General features: G+C 36.6%; 1 protein-coding gene across 6 annotated transcripts in view; it reads right to left on the bottom strand.

Moving 5' to 3' along the window:
• Nucleotides 1-20,271, bottom strand: part of ATG5 (autophagy related 5) — a 120,736-nt gene that overhangs the window by 47,216 nt on the left and 53,249 nt on the right. The window contains exon 8 of one of the 6 annotated variants that reach the window (XM_088161957.1): nucleotides 984-3,338. The exons of 4 other annotated variants lie outside the window; for them this stretch is intronic. In XM_088161957.1, the coding sequence (XP_088018083.1) occupies nucleotides 3,202-3,338 (137 nt within the window). In that variant the 3' untranslated portion in view covers nucleotides 984-3,201. Of the gene's footprint in view, nucleotides 1-983; nucleotides 3,339-10,322; nucleotides 11,429-20,271 lie in introns of those variants that run through there. One more of the 6 variants, XM_088161958.1, reaches the window with a different exon arrangement.

Raw genomic sequence — 20,271 nt, 5'->3', positions numbered from 1 at the left:
TTGCTTTCTCCCCCACTGATTTTCTTTGAAAAAGAACCAAGCTTCTAGAGGTTTCTAAGACGTGCTTGTGAACTTGCAAAACACACTTGACAAAAGTCTAGCAAGCGATCCTCCAAACTCCAACAGATGTAAGCAAACTACATTGCAAATAGGCTTTACCCTTTCCAAGGTGTTATGGTGAGACCTCAGGGTATAATAAGTATTAGTAGCTAGATCACAGATTTGCTTCCACAACATATTCATTCTATTACTGACTTAGTGAAATGATGAAAGGATTATGGCTTCAAACGTCTTCAGTGGAAAACGCTATTTTAAAATTGGACATATTTTGGCAGTTTCAATTGCAGTCAAGATCCTCCAACCCCAACGTGGTGTTTGACTGCCTCTCTTTCTACCTTAAGTGATTTTTTTATACATATAAATGCTACTAAACCCACACCTTTAAACTCCATATAATGCTAGTTATTTTATGCATATAAAAACCTGACATACACCAAATTCTTCATGTAGCTGTTTGCATAGCTGGTTTGTATTCCTTTGTGTTCTTCAATCTATTGTTCAGAGAAACTCGTGTTTCATTTCACAGTTAAAGGACCTGAATTACTTGAATTGTAAAGACATGAAAGGCAAGGGAAGGAGACAAAACATGTCTCCCATTTTAAACTCATCAACAAGCTAATTCAATAGTGTAACTTGAAAGTACAGAAATCTGAAATCTAGTTCTGAATGTCTTTTTACCTCTCTCTCAAGAGATATTACTCAGGTTTAGTGTGACATTTCAAAATGTCACCATGCCTATCTCAAAACCAGATATTTTAACACAGAATAGATACCTACATGCTTTAATTCTGAACCCATTCTATATGTGACAATATCCTAAGAACCTCTTCTAAGAAGTTTCTACTTATCAAATATTAGTTAAATAGTCTTGTCATTCCATGACAAAGATCTTTATTGAGCTGGAAATAAAGACAGACTCAAACTTTGTTTTATTTTTTAATAAAGTTTAAATAGTTAAAGTAAGAGGAAAGAGTATCTTTTAAAGCCAAGCTATTTCTTTGTTCCATGCTAGGCCTTAAAATCGGATTTACCGGCAAATACGGGCCATGAGAAGAGCTGTATACTTAAAATGCTGGTGTAGAACATATTTAAATATTCAGTGACTCACTCTAGATTACCTTAAAACAAAGGAAACACAATCGCTACAGTTTTTGAAATGTATTGCCTCTTATCCTGATTAATGGAAAAATTATCCCTACAAAAGATTTTTTTTTTTTAATATGAAGACTCTACAAAATATTTGCTTTATCCATTGGCAGGACTTTGAAAATCTCCAAAATATTTAGATATGTGTGCCTAAGGAAGTTTATAAATGCCAATCCAACACTGTAACCAAAATTCCAAACAGAACTGGAAATTAGGATAACTCAACTAAATCATCCCACCATAAGAATATTATATTTCAATTCTGCATAAACATAGACCAGCATGGTTTGTTTTGTTTTAAAAATTCTTCATGTCCTGCAGAATACAGCATAGGTTTGTTTCATTAGTACCTTTACCCTTCCATTTCCTTAATGCTATTTCCTCATTAACATTTAAAACAGTATCTAATCTGCCTACCGACTTTTTCTGCCCTCAGGGCTCTTCTTAGCCTCAACCCTATCCTCACCCATGGAGATCTTTCCCATCTTGCTTCAGAAAGAGGTTTTTGTTCATTTGACTGATTTTAATTTTCTTGTTTTTCAGATACAGGTAAGTATCCTACCATAAAGGGAGCATGGAAACGAATGGGAACAACACTGGGAATTACCAGAACATTTACAAGCCAAGACTGTGAATAGGAGCTTTGATAGCCACTGTTTTTGAAAGAAAAATGTCATGCTTTCTTTATATCGGATAATATTTGACAGATTGGATAATATGTCTACTATAAACATAATTTTGTGCCACAAACAGCCACAAACTGCAGACAAAGCAACAGAGCAGAGAGTTTGATGAATTTAGTGTAACACAAAAAAAAAAATTGGTAGAGTTCGAGTAGCATCTGCAATGGTAGCAAACATTTAGAAACCATAATGATCCAATAACCTAAAAATACATCTGCTACACTAAAAAAAAAAAAATCTGTGCAATGAGATTAGAAGCTTCCAAAATTGTGGACTGATTGCTCAGGGACCGCAGATGTAAGAAAGTATTAGCTTAGAAAAGCCTCAGCTTTCCAAAATTCAAAATCATTAAAAAGCAATCTGCTCATCATTCTATGATTTAACTATTTCCTAGTCTATGGGAATACACAGCAGGATACAATCCTGTTTGCAACATCCATGTAGCTTATTAAAAAAAAAAAACAAAACAACAACTTTTTAAAGTAAATTAAGAAAATATATTCTTAAAGAAAAAAAAAAATTAGATTAGCACAAAGAAATGCCATGATGAATCCTGAGACAAATTATCCTACATCATTGCTAGTCTATGAAAACTGTTTTGAATAATAAACACACTGCAGTATTCAGTGACAGCATACAAAAGTATTTGTAATTATTAAGTTGTGCATGTTTTTAACTGACAAAACATGCTCATGGGCTTATGTTAAAATCTCTCACTGCTTGTTATCAAAGTTAAAAGATCATTTGCATACCAATACATATACTGTAAACATGAACTTCTCATTAAGGAAAGATGGATTTACAGTAATTTGATCTTTTACAAAAAGCTATTGGTAACCAAATCTCTCAGTGTCTAACTTTCTAGAAAATTAAACCAATGTTTCCACCCTCAAAGCTGAAACACTACCTCTTTAGGAAACAGCCCTGTTTATTTGTTAATCAGAAATACAATCAAGTGGCATATTTCCATTTGCTCTTCGGCTGACAGTTTCAGCTTCATTATATTTTACAAGAAAACAGCAGACTTGCAGAAGTCCTGTAAATTCTTTCATATCGCAACTGATTTAATTACAGCGGTGAACAAACGCAGCAGTGATGCAAAATAAGATCAGCCCAATTGCCCTTATCTGATGATAGGATCTCTCTTCCTGTTTGGCTTACAGCAGTGAGGACTTCTTGTTTTGTTTCGGCTTTTTGTTGGTTTCTTTTTTTTCTGGTCAGGCTGCCTCTGTTAAGACTGACAGAAGCAAGAAGTTGACATGCCCTTAGAATTCCAGCTTGAGAATGATCCTCATAGGAATATAGCTGAGTTTCAATCAGTAGGTCGGGGAATGATACTAATGTGGAGAAAATTATCTGGATAGCTCATATGTTCACTTAGCCACTGAATGGGTGTTTCCAGCATTGGCTCAATTCCATGAATCATCACTTGAGTCTTCTGCTCTCCATCTAATTCAAAGAAAAAGAGAAACCACTAGTATACCATTCAAAGTTCACAGAAAGATTAAACATTTACTCATACTTAATTTACGGTAGATTTAATTGGTGTTACGGAGTTTAGCATTTAACAGAATGAAAAGTAGGAAATACAGTGTGGAGAAAGCTGAGACTTGTATCATCTAAAACAGAAACTTTGAGTTAAAATTAATTCCAAGAAAAAAGTGGAATTACGTGAAACTTAATGAAAGTGCTACTCTTCTTTATTACTTGCAAGAGGGTTTTTTTTTAACCTTACAGTGATCCCAGCTTGTTGTCAACCCAGTTAGGGCACATCCATCTCACCCAGCTGTAAGGCATATGAATTTTACACAGATCATGCTTAAAATGTTGAGCTTCCTAAAACATACCAACACGTTGTACTCTTAATACTGTGATCTCCTGAAAGAGCTGGACTGTGTGTAATATCATACATGTACTATTCCTGAAGTAATTTTGTTTTGCTAAGAATAATTTACATAAATCACCAGCAATATTTCAGAGTTACTCCAAAGGCAGAGCTGGCACCAGCTTTTTCTCACTTAGTTTCATCTCTTGGAAAAGCTAAGCTAGCAAATGGTTCCCAGTATAACAAGAGTTTTTTCTAAGAATATTTCAATTCTTTTTATTTATACTTGTCCCGGAGGATACAAGTACTTTGATCCTTTGATTCAAATGATGGGAACCAGCTAAAGCAACTGACATAACAGTCATGACATGAACTAAAACAACAAAAAATGAAAATTTATTTCAGAGACAAGGGATTAGAAGAGCATATGAAATATGCTTCAAATAATGGTTAGGGGGGAAAAAGTAGGCAGTGACCTTTCACTCATTTTATTCTATACTATGGCATTCTCACATGGACCTACCACAGTGAAATCCACATTCAGTACTCAAAAGTATTACTGCGTCCACACTAATTGACATTTTATGTCCCCCTCCAGTGAATTTATTACAGAACAAGCCACCATCCTCACCAAGAGCAAAATCTACAAGTGTATGTACCTCTACTGGTTCTTTCATTCAGCAGCCCCAGTTGTAGTGTAATTTCTATTTTATAACACGGATAAAAACACATTTGTTTGGTAGCGAAAATGACTTGACAGCTGCCTGAAGAAGTTTGTAGTATAACCAGTTATCCATGCCCACACAGCTAAATTACACTGGTAAAAAAATCATCCTTAAACATGTAGTTGACTTTATGCTAGTAATAATTCTTCCTGCAAGAGCAGACAGTTATGTATGCTTAAAATAAAGCATTATACTTTTGTTACTTGTTACCTACATATGGAATATTCTGTACAAAGTCTTGATTCTCTAAATGGCATAATACACACATTATCACACTAAATTAAGCATATGAACACTTGCTGGTTTCTGGTTTTATTGCAGACGAGTCTGAAGAACAAAGCACATCATTTAAAAACCAGCTTCTGGTGTTTCAAGCCAGAACAGGTATCTATTGGGCTGAAACAATCCCAGTCAAATTGTCAAGAGAATAAGCTCCAAAAGAAAAGATCTCAGAAACCCAACTGCGGTGGTGCATTCAATCATTTACAACACCAGTTTTCTTTTTCCTTAGAAGTTAGTGAACATCTAAGTATTTTTAAGTAACCTCCAAATATATGTATTTAACACTTTAAAATTAAAACCTACCTATGGTATTCCTTAAAATGGTGTGAGTTAGTGACCTTTTTCCATGTTTCATAGTACTATTTAATTTTCAGAAACAACTAATTTGCATAAAACCAGATGACAGAATGCATCTGACCCTTTTTAGCCAAAACTTGCAAAAAAAAGAAAGATTAAAAGCTTCAGAACCCAGTATCATTTCCTTATTTATAAGGAGGAAATGCTTATAAATAAATGATAAACACTTTCTTTGGCTCTTCCATTACTGTGCAACATAATATTTTTGTATGTGTGTGCATGTGCCTACTCTTGCTTAAAAATGAAGTGCAGGTAATCTTGGTGTCTCCGTTCCTTACCCAGCTTTGTCCTTTTCTCATACAAGTCTTTTATTCTGTTCCTTGGCAAACTGAGAAAGCCTCAGAGGTCAATGAAGAATTTACAGTTTAATTAAAATCTAATCTCTGCATTAGCATTGTTTGTGCTTTAGTATTATCTCTGACAAAGCATCACTTCTCCCTAATTCCTTTTCCCCTTGAGGCTTGACTGAAGAGATCTTATCTCCCAATTCTGTATTTACTGCAGCCTTCTTTCACAAAATCCATTGTTTTTACTTCAACATTCTTCTCTCCTTTTGTTACTAGGAACTATAAACTCTCACTTAAGGCACATTTACCCAAACTTTCCTCAACTTTCATGTTTTCCATCACACATCCGATTATAAATTACAGAGTCTCTCTCATAAAAAGACTCTTCTCTACTTTTTGTAGCAAAAAGTTGTAAACAGCAAATACACTAAAAAAATTACTGAAGAGTATTCTTGTTTTGTCAACGGCTAATTCTTATCCATTTCCACTGTGATCTGAGTCCTGAATGATTTGCTAGCAATCATGAAAATTTCATCCACCTGTTTTAGAGATACGATAGATTAACAGATTTACAAAATTATTTTCTTTCCATGATCTTAGATGAATCTTGACACACCAACTGCTGTCCTTCCCCACCCCACATTCTATGATCACAAGAAGCCTTTTTAAACTGACAAAATGCATCTACAGAGTGTACAAGTTGCTAAACACAACATGTATTTAAATTAGTGGTATAAAATTTAAACGACCTAATTACAAAGAGCAATGCCACTCTGTATCATTGAATAATGCCTGTGAAAATTAGGGCAAATAACTCTGCTCATCGGTAGTGCATAGGGTCCAGACCTGATGATATCATTGCTGTCAATACCCATTCTACAATGTTCAGTAACAACGTAGTGAAAAAACCCCCAGGATTTCCTCAAAACCACTAAATTCTCCGGTAACCCCATCAACTTTTTTTGTCCTCTTAAAATCCTGTCAGAATTGTTACATGTTATTTATCACATGACCTAAGATTTTTTTTTTCCGGCTTTGCTGCAAATTACTCTTGGAAGTAAGATGAAGTGGAAATACCAGAAAAATAAAAGCATAGCAAAATATGTTTTGTAAGTTTTCACAGTGATACTTAAAATCAGACTATTTCTATATTACTGAAGCGATGCACAAGTAACAAACACTGTTTTGGCATTTGCAAAAAAAAACCCTCCAAAACCTCTGAAAACTAATGAAGTCATCTATCAGAGTGGTTGTCCCAAGATTAAATTTTTTTTTCGCTTGCGTTGTGGAGCTGTATCAATAGAGAAGGTACTATAGCCCCGCCAAGTTACTACAGGAAAGCTCTAAGCACAGATGATAAAGCTTTTTGGTGAAACTTAACAACATTCCATCTTCAGAAGGCAGATAAATATGCTTACATGTTATGTACTAAGACACTTTTGAGACATTCAGCTCACTTAACTTAGACCCTAACTCAAGGCTGCAATACAGGGTTGACCAGACCCAGGCTAATTAATCAGATCACGTCAAGTCAGAAGAGTTTTCCAGCTCTGTACAGAAAATGGAGAGAAACAAGAACCTCTGAAGTGAAGGGCTTAAGAAGACGCCTGCTTTTCTGTCACATGTAAGGCGGCTCTGTGCTCCTGATGAGGAAACCACAACAAGAAAATACTGGCAAAGGCCTCTCTTTTGCAGATAGGCATCTGCTGGAAGGAATCAAGAGAGTGGCTTGTTGCATCTCAAGTGAATCCTTGAGAGTGGCTCAAAGCCCTCCTCAACCTGAGGCAGCTTGAGTCCACTCTCTTCTTTAAGGGGAATGACCTAACTACAATATTCACTGTTGCTAATCCCAGCTTCCTTTAAAACCCCTCAATATCCAGGAGTCAGAGAGACACAGTGGAAGAACAAACAAGAAAATGTTTGACTTCAGAGGTGTCACGGGATCACACAGTTTTTCTCTTTCCTTCTGCTACCTAAGTTGTTGCTTGCAAAGTAAACTACTCAGTATTAGGAAAATTAGCTTATTCAGCATCAATTCAGATTGTGGCACATAGCCAGTGATGCATCTGAATAAATTTTCCTACTGAGTTACACTATTATTTAAAAGAAAGAACTGAAGATGGAGATACAAGATTGGTTCAGTTTTCAGACAGATTCAAGTGCCTGAGAGCAGATCAGCTAGAAGGCCTGCTTCTATTACAGGTACTTATTTCAGTTTTTTACCCAGATTAGCACCTCAATGCTCACCACTGCTGCAGTGACATACTTCCTTTCACCTACACAAGATCAGCTCCTCTCGCCAGACTACATCTGTGATGTACCACTTAAAATTCTTTAGTGGGTTGAAATACCTCCCTTCTGATTTGTGGCCTCAAGCAATCACCTGTCAGGGCCATTTAGCAGGCTTAAATCTCTTAACCGATAGACAATACAAGATATTCAGGCTTTAGCAAAAGTGCCGCTGGAGTACTCAATTAGAATCCTCAGTATGCAAGTTCTCTGAATAGCAAGTCCTAGAATCTGCCTGTAGTCAAGAGGCAGCACCACTTATAAAATTGGCTTTACAACTCTAAAAAGGCAAATAGAACCGGGTACTTCAAATTAAGGGAAACAATGCATTCCTTGTACGGTACAAGGACACTAAAATGTGTAAGGTGTAAACACAAGCAAGTTTCATGCAGTAGCAGCATTTTAATAGTGCAACATAACTTGATGCCAGCTTTTCCAGCTGTGAAGTGGGCCATAGACATTTGGTTGTTTATCTTCAGAAAATATCATATGCTCTGGAGAAGATGATACTAAAGGTATTCCTGACAATAGGCTATACTATATTGTAGGAAAACTCATCTTGGAACAGCATTATAAGGAGCTTTTTGTGACTGTGGCGTGGCTGCTTTCCTCCCCATTTCTTCTGCTCCTCAGATTATCTGGCAGGAGAACAGTGTGTGCTCAGCACCTGGTGCCCCGGACATCTCTGAATGTGAAGAGACACACCAACACCTACACTGGAAAGATTTTAATCTACCTCTGTAGGAACTCTTAGGAAATTAATTAACAGAAACATAGCTTTCAGTAATGTGCTTCGTGTGAGTAATAGTGTACAAGCACTAAGTTTGTTACTGAAAGATATTACTGAAAGCCTGAAGCCAAACCTAGGCAAGGCTAAATCTCTGGTATGTGAAAGCGAAAAATTTCCTTCTTAGAAGCTTGGCTGCTGGTCTAGCATCAAGGATCACACATGAAACTGTGCACTTATTTACAAGAGACTATTCTATATTAGCAAGCAAATTCAAAAACTGTGTTCTAATTTGTAACCACACATGGTAGGAAAGCACTGGACAGTGGCTGAAGTTATTCTTCCCCTCTCTAGGCACCTCAGGTTGGATATTCTAAGACATACAGAGATGAGATACCCCCAAACAAGCCTCATAGTCTAAAGAAATTCTCTGCCAGTGACTTCAGCACTTGTAGCGGAAAAGAAAAACAAGTATTTGATGAATGTACTTCACTTTTTTGCACCTTTAAGTAGGTAGCATCTCTAAAAACCCTCAAACCTCAATAAGGTCAGCAATGGTTTAATTTGTTAGCCCTGAAACTTGACAAAGAGCATCTACCTCATTTAACAGTAACCTGTTCAAACAGCTCCAACGTCTAATATTAAAATTGACAAAGACAGGATACCAGTTACAACAAAACAAGCTTCAAAATTATTTTCATTGTGTGTGCTACAAAAAAACCGCATGTTCGTAAAAAGCAAAAAAAATTAGGCTAAGGAGTATTTATGAACATTTTCACATCACTTCTGTAGTACTTCCTACAGGCAGATGCCATATATTTTTTAATTCATGGCAAAATACTTCTTTGCTCAGTAGGCAACCAGAGCTACAGAATGAATTAAACCAATGTATAAATTAAATGTTCATGCTTTACTTTTCTTCAGTACCTTAAAAAAAGTATTAGAAATTACCACATTATTACAGGTTTTTCCATTCACAAACTCCAACCTAACTGGAACATCTGCAATCAGTTTCTGGCATGTATATGTGTAATAGTGACCAAGGTACAGAAATATGGTGAGGTGTTCTGATTCCACAGTAATGACAGCCTCAATATAAAGGAACAAATAGAAAAATAAATCTTTACACTGAACAAATTTTACTTAATCAGCCAAGTATTAACAAGAGCTCAATACCTATGTCATTTCATGGGAAGTGCATAAAAAGTTGATTTTGGTCAAATCTCATGGCCAAATCTCATGGCCAAATGATATTCTGCTCTTTGAATGAACCCAGCACAAGTACATCAGACAGCAAAAATGTTCTCTTTACGAAGACCAAGTATTTCATACTTAAGAAACTATAGCTTCAAGGTCTAAGTTTAAAACTTGAGCAGGGTTCTTTTAGTTAGAATTTATAATTTCTAAACTAAAATCTTATGAGCTTTCAGAAGCTTCACACTAGCCTATTTCAGCCAGCATATCCCAGGCTGTCCTTACTTTTCTGTGAATTCCACCTAGTGCAAAAACGACCCTGCTTGTCACAGCAGTAGGCTCTATTGTTAGAAGTGACTCATTTTCCATAATGATCTTAATATGCTTTTAACCTCACTTCAATCACACAAACTATCAAAATCCTTATTCTCTTCCTCTCCCCCAAGTTGGAAAGATGATCAGTTTAAGGAGAAACACAGATGATACACTGGATCATGTCAGCAGATATGCTGTTCAGTATCCTCTGACCAAGAGCAAGAACACACACAGAGTTCTGCAAAGCCAACTCTACAATAGCCTAGCCACAACAAAAGGTTCCTCTGACCTCAAAAATTTTAGATGCTGGTATGTGACATGAAAGCACAGGACTGACTTTTCCTTCCTGCCTACATATCTCACCAGCACTGGGGAAAGCCACTGAAGCTGACATCAGGTAAAGAACTCACACACAGAAATACAAGGTCAGTGTATTATTTAGTACAAATTTATTTCTCAAAATGATTCCATGTCTGAAATAAGAATTGTTCCAAACACAAGATGTGGTTTGGAAAATAAGAATTACAGTTCCTGAATAGACTCTAGCTGCCCGACATGAATATAAATAAACCATGACATAGATTTAATTAACTGTCAGCAACAAGACAATATCACTCATTTTAACAATTGGTAGTAACATGAGTTCAATTGCTCCAACTGAAGGTCATAGTTTTCCTAAACGTCTGTTTTCAGTTCAGGGTACGGGAAATAAAAGCGACAACTTTGTATTTTGTTTAAAAATATATTTTAAAAGGAATGTTAATTTTTTATACTTTATTGAACAATCTACAGATAATAGAACAAGAGTGTTCAACCTATGTTTTCTGATTAATTAAATTGATTTTTCAAATTCTTCTCCAAATTAAAGAGTTAAAAACATCACTCTAGATCCTGGAGTGTTTTGAGACATGTAATATGAGTGACAATTTAACTCTTACAGTGCCCTCATGTCATCTTACCAGAGCACCTCCTAAGACCTACTTGTCCAAAATGCTGTGATAGAACTAGACATGTATCAACTTCAGTGAACTATTCTTGCAGAGTACCTGACTACAAAAGCCCAGCTCCAAGTAAGATACAAATATGGGCTGATATTACATCCATATCCACTAATTTAGCTTTAATTATTGCTCTACTTCTTCGCATGGTTTTGGCACAGGCAGTTGGCTGGTATCTTTGTGATCTTCACATGGTATAAACATCTCAACTTGAATTTAGACATCTGTGACTTAACAGAGGACAAAACTTTCTTTGTCACAGTTCTTATATGATTACATTCCTTGGATTACCCCAGGCATAGTCCAGCCTTCTCTATCCCCAAAACAGAAGTGCAATATTATCATATGCAATATTACATTTTACATATTACGTTATCTACATCAAATATCACTAAAGATGATTGGAATCTTGAATACTGAGATGAACTCAAGTATTAGGCATCACCCATTCATAATTTTCTTCTCCATGACATTTTTCTCTCTTGTTATTTCCTGTCATCTTTTATCTCAAGTCTATCCTCAGGTTAAATAGCCACATTTCTGAAACACAGCAAAAAAGGCGGATTAAAGTAATCACTACAAGTAAAAGTTTATGATGCTTTGGAGCAGCGTATGAGAACTTGGCTTACACTTCTAATCTCATAGGAGCCAGAAAGCACATAAATGAACTAGAAAACCTTTCTTCTAGTCCACTCAAAAAGATTTTAGAGAAAGTGAATTTGGCCTGAAACATCACTAAGCAGACTAAGCCTGAGCAGACTATTTTCAACAATTCCCCAAAACAGTTAACACTGACAGTAACACCATGTAAGACAAGGGAACTTTTCCTTCTGTAAAAGGAGTTCATGCAACTCAATGGAAAAGCAGCTAGAGGGTGGAAATGGGTTAAGCTTTACTTAACTAAACTTTGCTGTTGTTGCTTTTTAAGTATTTTATTCTTGTATATTTCATAGAAGTTTTTTTAAATGGGGTTCCTGGAATAAGTCCCAAACTAATTTATGACAGAATCCTAAAATACTTTTCTTAAAAATCTGACATCTTAGTCTTTAAAGGATTTTAGAAGAACTTACAAGGCCAAAGATGCTTCCCATCAAACTAGCTTCCCATCTAGCTTCAGGCAGAATTAAGAAAAGGTAAGAATAAACTCCCAAGGAATATTCCTATAACCCTCCTTCCTTAGCATCTGTTGCTGAACTAGCAATAAACCTGTGGTAGTTTATAAAGGACTGGGGTTAGCAGCTGAGGCTTATAAAACAATATTCCTCAATGCATTAAGTTTGGCCATTCACATGTGAACAAAGTGACAAAGTTCAATGTAAATCGTGCTGCTGTTCCATGTAACAAGCAAGCACACAACACATTTAGATACATGAAGAACAGGCAGGGTGTGCATTAAAAGATAAACACTTGAATGTGTGACAAATTGAGGCCAACTCATCCATGATATGTTTTCCATTGCTGAAGGAGAGCTAAATCACTTTTAAGAGTTGTGTAGCTCTTTCGAACAGCTTGCAGCTTGACTTACAATAAGTTAACCCTTTTATGCACTATGCCCTTAATTAGATTTGAGGTTACCCTTCCCTCCAAACAGTGTACAACTAACCTTCAGAAATCAGGGCTCTCTCTCTATATATATACAGCTAGGGAGTTAAACATGATGAATGTGGTTCTTGGGAAAAAAAAATAACACCACAAAAAAAAAATCACATTTGATAAAGATTTATCTCTAAAAGTTTGGTTTCAAGCAAATCAATTTGCTGTAAAAGACCTTATTACTAATAGTTTGTGAGAACTTTTATAATGTCATTGTTTTCAAAAAACTATTATGTTAAACAATTAAGTAACAAATTCTCCCTGCAATTGTATTATATATCCCCTAAGCATACGCATATTCATACACTTTTAAAAGTTTTTAAAGGCATTCTTGAACTTTCAACCTCAAGTTTACTTCATTTTCAAGTTACTATAATTCACATCATGCCTGCAAATATTCTGTGATCCTAATGGCAGTCCATCTTCTATAAAGAACTTTTCAGCTAAGCAAATGATGGCCTATTCCTAGCAAAGCAAAGGAGTACTGTTTCTAAAAAATTGCTCTCAATATAGAAGAGATCAGCATGTTCACTTGTTTTCAAGCCATAATGCTAATTGTTAGTTTATCTGCCTAGTTTAATACATCAAATCCAAAAGTGGACATTGGGACATAATTACCATTTAAAACTATTTGGCTGAAGAGTGATATGTGACACATACAGATTGAAGGCTTAATGGCTGTTATTTCATGTTTTGTGCCTTTTCCTATTTAACTAGAGAAAAATAAACTGCGTTTTGCTTTTTAAAAATGCTACTAATGTTATTTAACAAAGTAAACAACTTCACAAGCAAACTACATGTGAAAATTGAGATGAGCTGTTCAATTACATTGAAGTATGGACAGTTTTGTTCCGTATCTGACAAATTCTTCAACCTCTGCTAAGCTGATCAGTAAAAACTTAGCTAATTGAATCCATTGATGTGAAAAACCACAGGCTCGAGTCTGTACTGCATACATCAGGCTGAAGGATTTCTGCTCCAGCCATGGCAGTAATAGTCAGTGGGGTCAGGTCAAAGAGGGTTAAAGTGAGTCAGGATATAGCCAAAGGAATACATCAAACACTGATTTTAAAAGGGCAATTAATCTTAGACAGAAATGCTTCCTGGGGAATGTGATCTCAATCTTAAGAGCACACTACATGATGTAGCAGTAAAAATGTACATATACAAGCTTAGAGAGCTTTCATCCTGTGATCACAAACAGAAGGAGAGTGCTGTTTATCAGAGAAATAGAAACCCTTGCTAAAATACTTACATTAGCTTCCTCCGGGCTCTTACTCATCGAAAAACAAATTCTGTAATGAGCAGGCTGTAGAGCTTGCACACATGAAATACCTTCATTTTGTACATGTACTGTAGATTCTCTTGAGCAGCTAGTTGAATACAATATTTAGAAATCTCTATGACAGCAAAATTAAAGAATCTAGCATTGAAACATTCAGGAAAGAGTGGTAAAAGGCGTAATGGAATACCTGCAGGACTCTTCACACTGAACACTAAAAAAAAAAAATAAAATAAACCCTTCTCAAAACAGCTACCTGGTCAGAGTAAAATTGGAATTAAGTTTTCATCAAAAGTTCTTTCTAGCTTTTCCATTCCAAAATATGAAGACACTTAGCTGCAAAGCTGATAGACTATAATATAATCTTTATTTTTAATGAGAGTTTGACTCATAACCTAAATACTTTTTAGACCAGAAAGTATTTTTCTGCTTTACAGTAGAAAAATAGATCCATAAAGCTTACAACAAAACATACAGTATTTGCAAACAGAATTTGCTACGGTTGCATCATTAATTAGTTAGCAAGATTACTGGGAATCATTAGCCATGCAGACAAACATACACAGGTCTGAAATTAATTACCACAAATTTGGCTGCATTAGCTTGCAGCCATTGGCTATGCAACCATCTCTCCATCCGAGGATACTGATGCCCAACATCACACACAAGTGTCAGACGGGCATCTGTTTATCTATCTGCTTTATACATGTGGCTTCTTGGCTTAAATGGCTGGTGACAGTTTGCACAAAGATACTGGACCTACTGAAGTTTGCCAAAGTGTAGAGACCTGCTCCATTTTGACATAAGGAAAAGTTTTACCTCTACTTTTCAACAGACATTCTCCAAATGGCTACAGGTGCAAAGGAAAGTATAAAGTTATCCACTGTTTATCCACTGATTGTGAAGTTATTAAAACTTCTGATTAAAATGAAGTATTCAAGCAATGAAGTATGTTAGCAAGTGCGGCTGAATCCTTAGAGAAGAGAGTAGGACACACAGTGGATTATTCTCCTTTACATTACTGGTAAAACTGCTATATCTCTCCTAATTATTTTTCTAGGTCCTTTAGTTTTGCAAGTTATATTTTTTTTCCAGCCCTGTAAGAAGTTTATCTCCTGGAAAAATCAGGTAATACCGATAAGCATCGAGGCAAAATAGAACTGAGATGCAAGGAAGATGGGAATGATTTTACTCAGCCAATCCCCAAAGACACAGTACATAAACCTAATTTAAAGGTATAGATATTATTCAAAAAATGGGCCAGAATCCACTCTTTGAACTTCAGGGAAAATGCCAGAGAACAGCTCATGTCTATTCAACTGAATTATCTCCCTCTCTCTATTGCCTATTGAGAATAGACCCCAGACTGTTAATCCATGAACCCTGCTCAAATTTTCTTGGAGTGTATTAATATGCCTTGACTAAAATAATGTCCAAGAACTGCTAATAGTCATACAGCACAAACAACACACGTTCTAGCCCACTTTTGTTTACTAGTATAAATAAAAACACCGAGACCACATAATTTAAATCTGTTTGTGTGCTGCAGTGTCATGGTTGAGAACTTCACATTGTGGGTCTTCACAGAGGGTTATTGCTGTCTCTTGAAAGCTTTGGCAGACCCAAATTTCCAGTTACTCTTGCACCGATTACAGCATTAAAGGCATTGTCATATATTCTGTGAAACTAACCATAATAAATATCCTGTAAATCTATGTACTTAGTGTACTTCAGCTGTTGCTGACATGTTTATTTCTACAAGCAAGGAAATATGAGAAACAAGAAGGAAGATTTGATTTGGGTTTCTTTCTGAAGTTTTTAATGACTCACTCAGTATGAGTGACCTCTGTTGCCTCTGGAGTAAGCCAGACTGACTTGGATCACAACTCAAAAAAATCCAATTCTTAACTCTGCTACTGACCTCAGTGTGACCAGGTACAAGCCACATCACCCCTCTGTGCCTCTTAATTTCTCCTTTTTTGCCTCTCTTCACTCATCTTTTATCTAAGTGATAAATTCTGTGGGAATCTGCAACGTGTACAGTGCATAAGGAACCTGAGATCTCCTCCTAAAACACAAAAATACTAATTTTAAAACTAAAAATTCAACACATACCAAAACACTCTGTCAAGATGTTTTGATCCCAACAGTTCTAAAACTCACCTACATAGCAGATGACTAGAAATCAGGCAGGTTTTCTGTCAGTAATTTTCCACAGTACTTTCTTAATTGCCTAGATTTCCAAATCTATATAGCACTCAGGAAATTGGTGGTAGGACACCGATGTTCCCAGGAAGAGCAGACTATTCTAGGATGAAAAACTTCACCTGTCTTCTTGAGAGAATTTTAGAAATGCTAGCTTGTGACTTTCAAACAGAAAAAGCTAAATTTTGAAGAAGTTCTTTTGCTCTGTGGAGGATTTTACTTTCTCCATTTTATACTACTACTCTTAATGATAGACTTAAAAACTTCATTATGTCTGAATAAAGTCACTGGCCTTTTTACTAATTTAAAGAGAATAGTCTGGAGTCTGATATTAATAAAACTTATTGGGTGGCCGGCAGAACAAATTTAGCTGAAGCTGAACAAATTTCCAAAGGCTTGTCCGAGAAACAGAATTATTTCCCTATTTGCTGTACCTCTTCCTACAGTCTATCTTTCTGAATGTGCGTGCCTGTGCATGCCCAGAAACCACTTCTAAGTCACAAAAACAGCACATTACTCTTGTGATGTTAGCAAAGTTGCTGGATGCAAGAGGAAAGAGTATAAGCTAGAATAGACTATTGCAGCTGGAAGGGACCTACAATGATCATCTCATCCAACTGCCTGAGAAATCTAGGGCTGGCCAAAATTTAGAGCATGTTATTAAGGGCATTGTGCAAATGCCTCTTAAAACACTGACAGGCTTGGAGCATCGACCACCTCTCTATAAAACTGTTCTAGTGTTTGACCACAATCATGGTAAAGAAATTCTCCATAAGGTCCAGTCTAAACTTTCCCAGTACAGCTCTGAGCTATTCCCACATATCCTATCACTGGATACTCGGGGAAGAACTTAGCACCTCCCTCTCCCCTTCCTCAGGAAGCTGCTCCTCACAGGACATGCCTTCCAGCCCCATCACCAGCTTTGTTGCTGTCCCCTGGAGACACCTGAGTACCTTAATGCCCTTACACTGTGGGACCCAGAACTGCACACAGCACTCCAGGTGAGGCTGCACCGATGTCGAATACAGTGGGATCATCACATCTACTGTCTGTGCTATGCTCGATGCACCCCAGGATGTGGTTTGCTGTCTTGGCTGCCAGGAAGCACAGCTGCCTCATACTCAGTCTGACACTGGCCAGTACCCCCAGACCCTCTTCTTGAGGCCAGCTCTCCAGCGACTCCTCTCCCAGTTTGTATCTGTGCTCTGCGCTACTCTGTCCTAGGTACAGAATCTTGGCATTTGAACTTACTAAATTTCATCCCATTTGCCAACAGGAAAGGAGCAAAGCACTCAAGCTACCAAATGGATAATCCTTGTAGAGTCGATTGAGGTAAAGTCAGAGAAACCCTTAAAATCAAGCTATGTTCAGTGTTTCCCAAGAAATTGTATGCAGAAAGATCACAAGCAGCCTCAGATATCCACTATGTTTCCTTTTAGGAATAAGTGAGCCAAAACATTCTGCACACAACAGAAGCCCTCTCTGATTATGTAAAAAGTTTGTTTAGAAATGAAGATGGCTAACAAGAAGCACAGCTGCCACATTATTCTCAGATCTCAGATTATTTGCACCTTTCCATGTGGTCACGACAAATTAATTCTATATCCATTCTGCAGTCATGACTATTAATGCCATAGTCTCAAGCCAACCTCTGGACTTCCGCCCCTTTGATAAAATAGGACTACTAAATCAAAAGGTATGCAATTTTAACACAGGAAAAAAAAAAGTTTCCACTTCAACTTAAAAAAAATGCAACTGGGGCAGGTAGGTTGTTTGTGGGTGTTTAAAAAAAAATACAAAAATCAAAAAGTCGGAAGTAAGATGAAAGTCAGATACAGAAGGATAATCCAAGCAGATGGCCTAGTTAGGAAAAGATAACAGGCACAAATAATGACTCACACCAGAAAGGAGAAGTACAGGATGACCTCTTCCAACATGGAAAGCACCACTGAGTCAAGGACGCAAGGAGGACGGAATAATTTAAGCAGTGGTCTGAAGGTCAGTTGTGGCCTGCAAGAGAACTCCCACAGCAGAGGAGACAGTGGACTAGAATTTGTATCACTAGCAAGCTTTTAACCATCTCTTAGTACACCCACACTCTACAAGACCTCTAACTCTTCACAATACTCTCATAGTCACATGGGATGAAAGTGTGGCTAATAAAGCGCCTAAAACTGCTCACGGCTTGTAGTATTTTTAAATGTAGGTGGCCTGGGAAAATATTTCTCTACCTCCACAGCACTGAAAAGCAGAGACCAGTCTGCAGAGAGCATATTCAATCAGACTTAGTAGCTAGACATGGGGAGCAAAGACTTCCTCAGTTTGCTTACCACAGAAGCAGCAAGGAATGGGATAGTGCTGTGCTGCTCCAATTCCCACAGTAAGCCCCAAGTCAAGCTAATTCTGACCTCAGGCAGAGCAAGCAAGCAAGCCCAGTCATATTTCAAGTCTATCTAAAGACATTCACACTGCATAAATTTACCTCCTTCTGTTGCACAATTTCTCATTTGTATCAAAATTAGGAGTCTACATGGCAAATCTAATCTAAATTCAATTTTCCATTTAACCAATTTACTGGAAGTCAATGCTTAAAAAACTGAGGGAGAACAAAAACAATTAATATGTAGTCTCTCATACATTATACATTAAAAAAAGCTGAGAGTTAATTGAAAACAGTTGATCCCTAATTTTACAAAATCATTCAGTACAGCAAGTCTTAAGAGAAAAATCCTGAAAGTCTTTTTGATCCTTGTTTTATTTCTGAAAGAACTAATGACACTGCTTTAGAAAGAGGTCAGTTCACGCAGCTTTTCTGAATGAACAACAATGCTGTGAAAACTGGGAATGATTGATAGCCTACTGTTTGCGTCATTATGTCCAAATGTTTACCATTTGAGTCTTCAAGGAAGCATGAGACAAAAATCAAAACAAGTTTTATGAAGGCTTCAACAACACTAGCAAATTAAAATTGTATCCAGAATTGTTTAGACATGATAGCAATGCAAGAAAACTGCTTTCTTCTGCATTACACAATTTTTAGCTTTGCATTATGCACAATGTCTTAAATTTCTGGTGTGTAAGAGAAAACTCTTTCCCTCCCCAGAACTCTGTTTTCTATCATTTTAACCCTTTGCCTCTTCAAAGCATTCTGTTGAGCTCAGCACTGTTTCCCCTTGCAGTTGTTGCTTTGTAGTTATGTAAGATCATACTGTGTTCCTCCCTTTCTCCTACTAAGATGAGTCACTATTTCTAAATGAACTGTTTACAATATTAGGATGTTCATTTACAGGAACTTCATAAATGTGTACTAAACAATTTTTTTTCAATAGTTGTGAATTATTCACTTTTTTATTTTTCCAATTTGATAAACGCTGACATTCAGAACTGATACTACTTTTGGAAATAAAAGCCCCTTAATTGGCAACAGGAATGCTATCACCAGATACAGAAAATCATGGGGAAACACAGCATGACTTCCTTGAAAGCTACAGATAGATAACTCTTAATTTTATTATCTGTCATAAACAACAATGTTGCTGTAAGCAGGTGGCCTAATCCACCTAATCTGAGTAAAACAGAGAATTTTAGACAGTAGGGAAGAATAGCCATGGTATTATCTCCTTCAGAGACAGACAATTTTGTTATCCATCAGTTTGGGAAGAATACCCAGAACTAACATATTCTATCATATCAGGTACATGATCTTATGCTATAGTTGCAGGCAACAACATGGTCTTAACATCCTCTCTTCCTTACCTGCATAGAAACTACAACAACACAGTCTAAGAAACCACAACCAATATCCAGCTTTATCTTGGTCTGCTCCTGCATAATCCACTAAATCTTCCCACAAATAGTAATAACTCTGAAGTTATTTAAACGACTGCCTAATTTTCTGGAACTACTGCAGACAATTGCATTTTACCACACAAGAACTGTTCAATTAAAGAATAACTTTTGTCTGTGCAAGTGGCATCCACAAGCATAGGAAAAAAAGATCAGACAATGAGTTTACAGGCTGCAGCATGAATAATCAGAATAATCTGATTCTAACCCTGAGTCTAAACACCCATGAATGGGTGTTTCATATTAAAATAAAAAAGCCATCTGTCATGAGCCTAAGATTCAAAACTACATGATGCACAGTCTATGAGAAGCAAAACTGTAGGATTTGGACTGTTGGCTGGAAAGGATATATGTACAATTTCAAGAGCGCAAAACAGTGAATGAGAAGGGTGACACTGGACAACTTTATTCTGACTTCCCTGAAAGACTAACCAGGATATTGGTCATCTTGGAGGAC

The sequence above is a fragment of the Sturnus vulgaris genome, chromosome 3 (assembly GCF_052056855.1).
Source record: "Sturnus vulgaris isolate bStuVul1 chromosome 3, bStuVul1.hap1, whole genome shotgun sequence".
NCBI lineage: Eukaryota > Metazoa > Chordata > Aves > Passeriformes > Sturnidae > Sturnus > Sturnus vulgaris.
The sequence above is the reverse complement of the archived record's forward strand: the minus strand, read 5'-3'. Positions and strand labels throughout refer to the sequence as shown.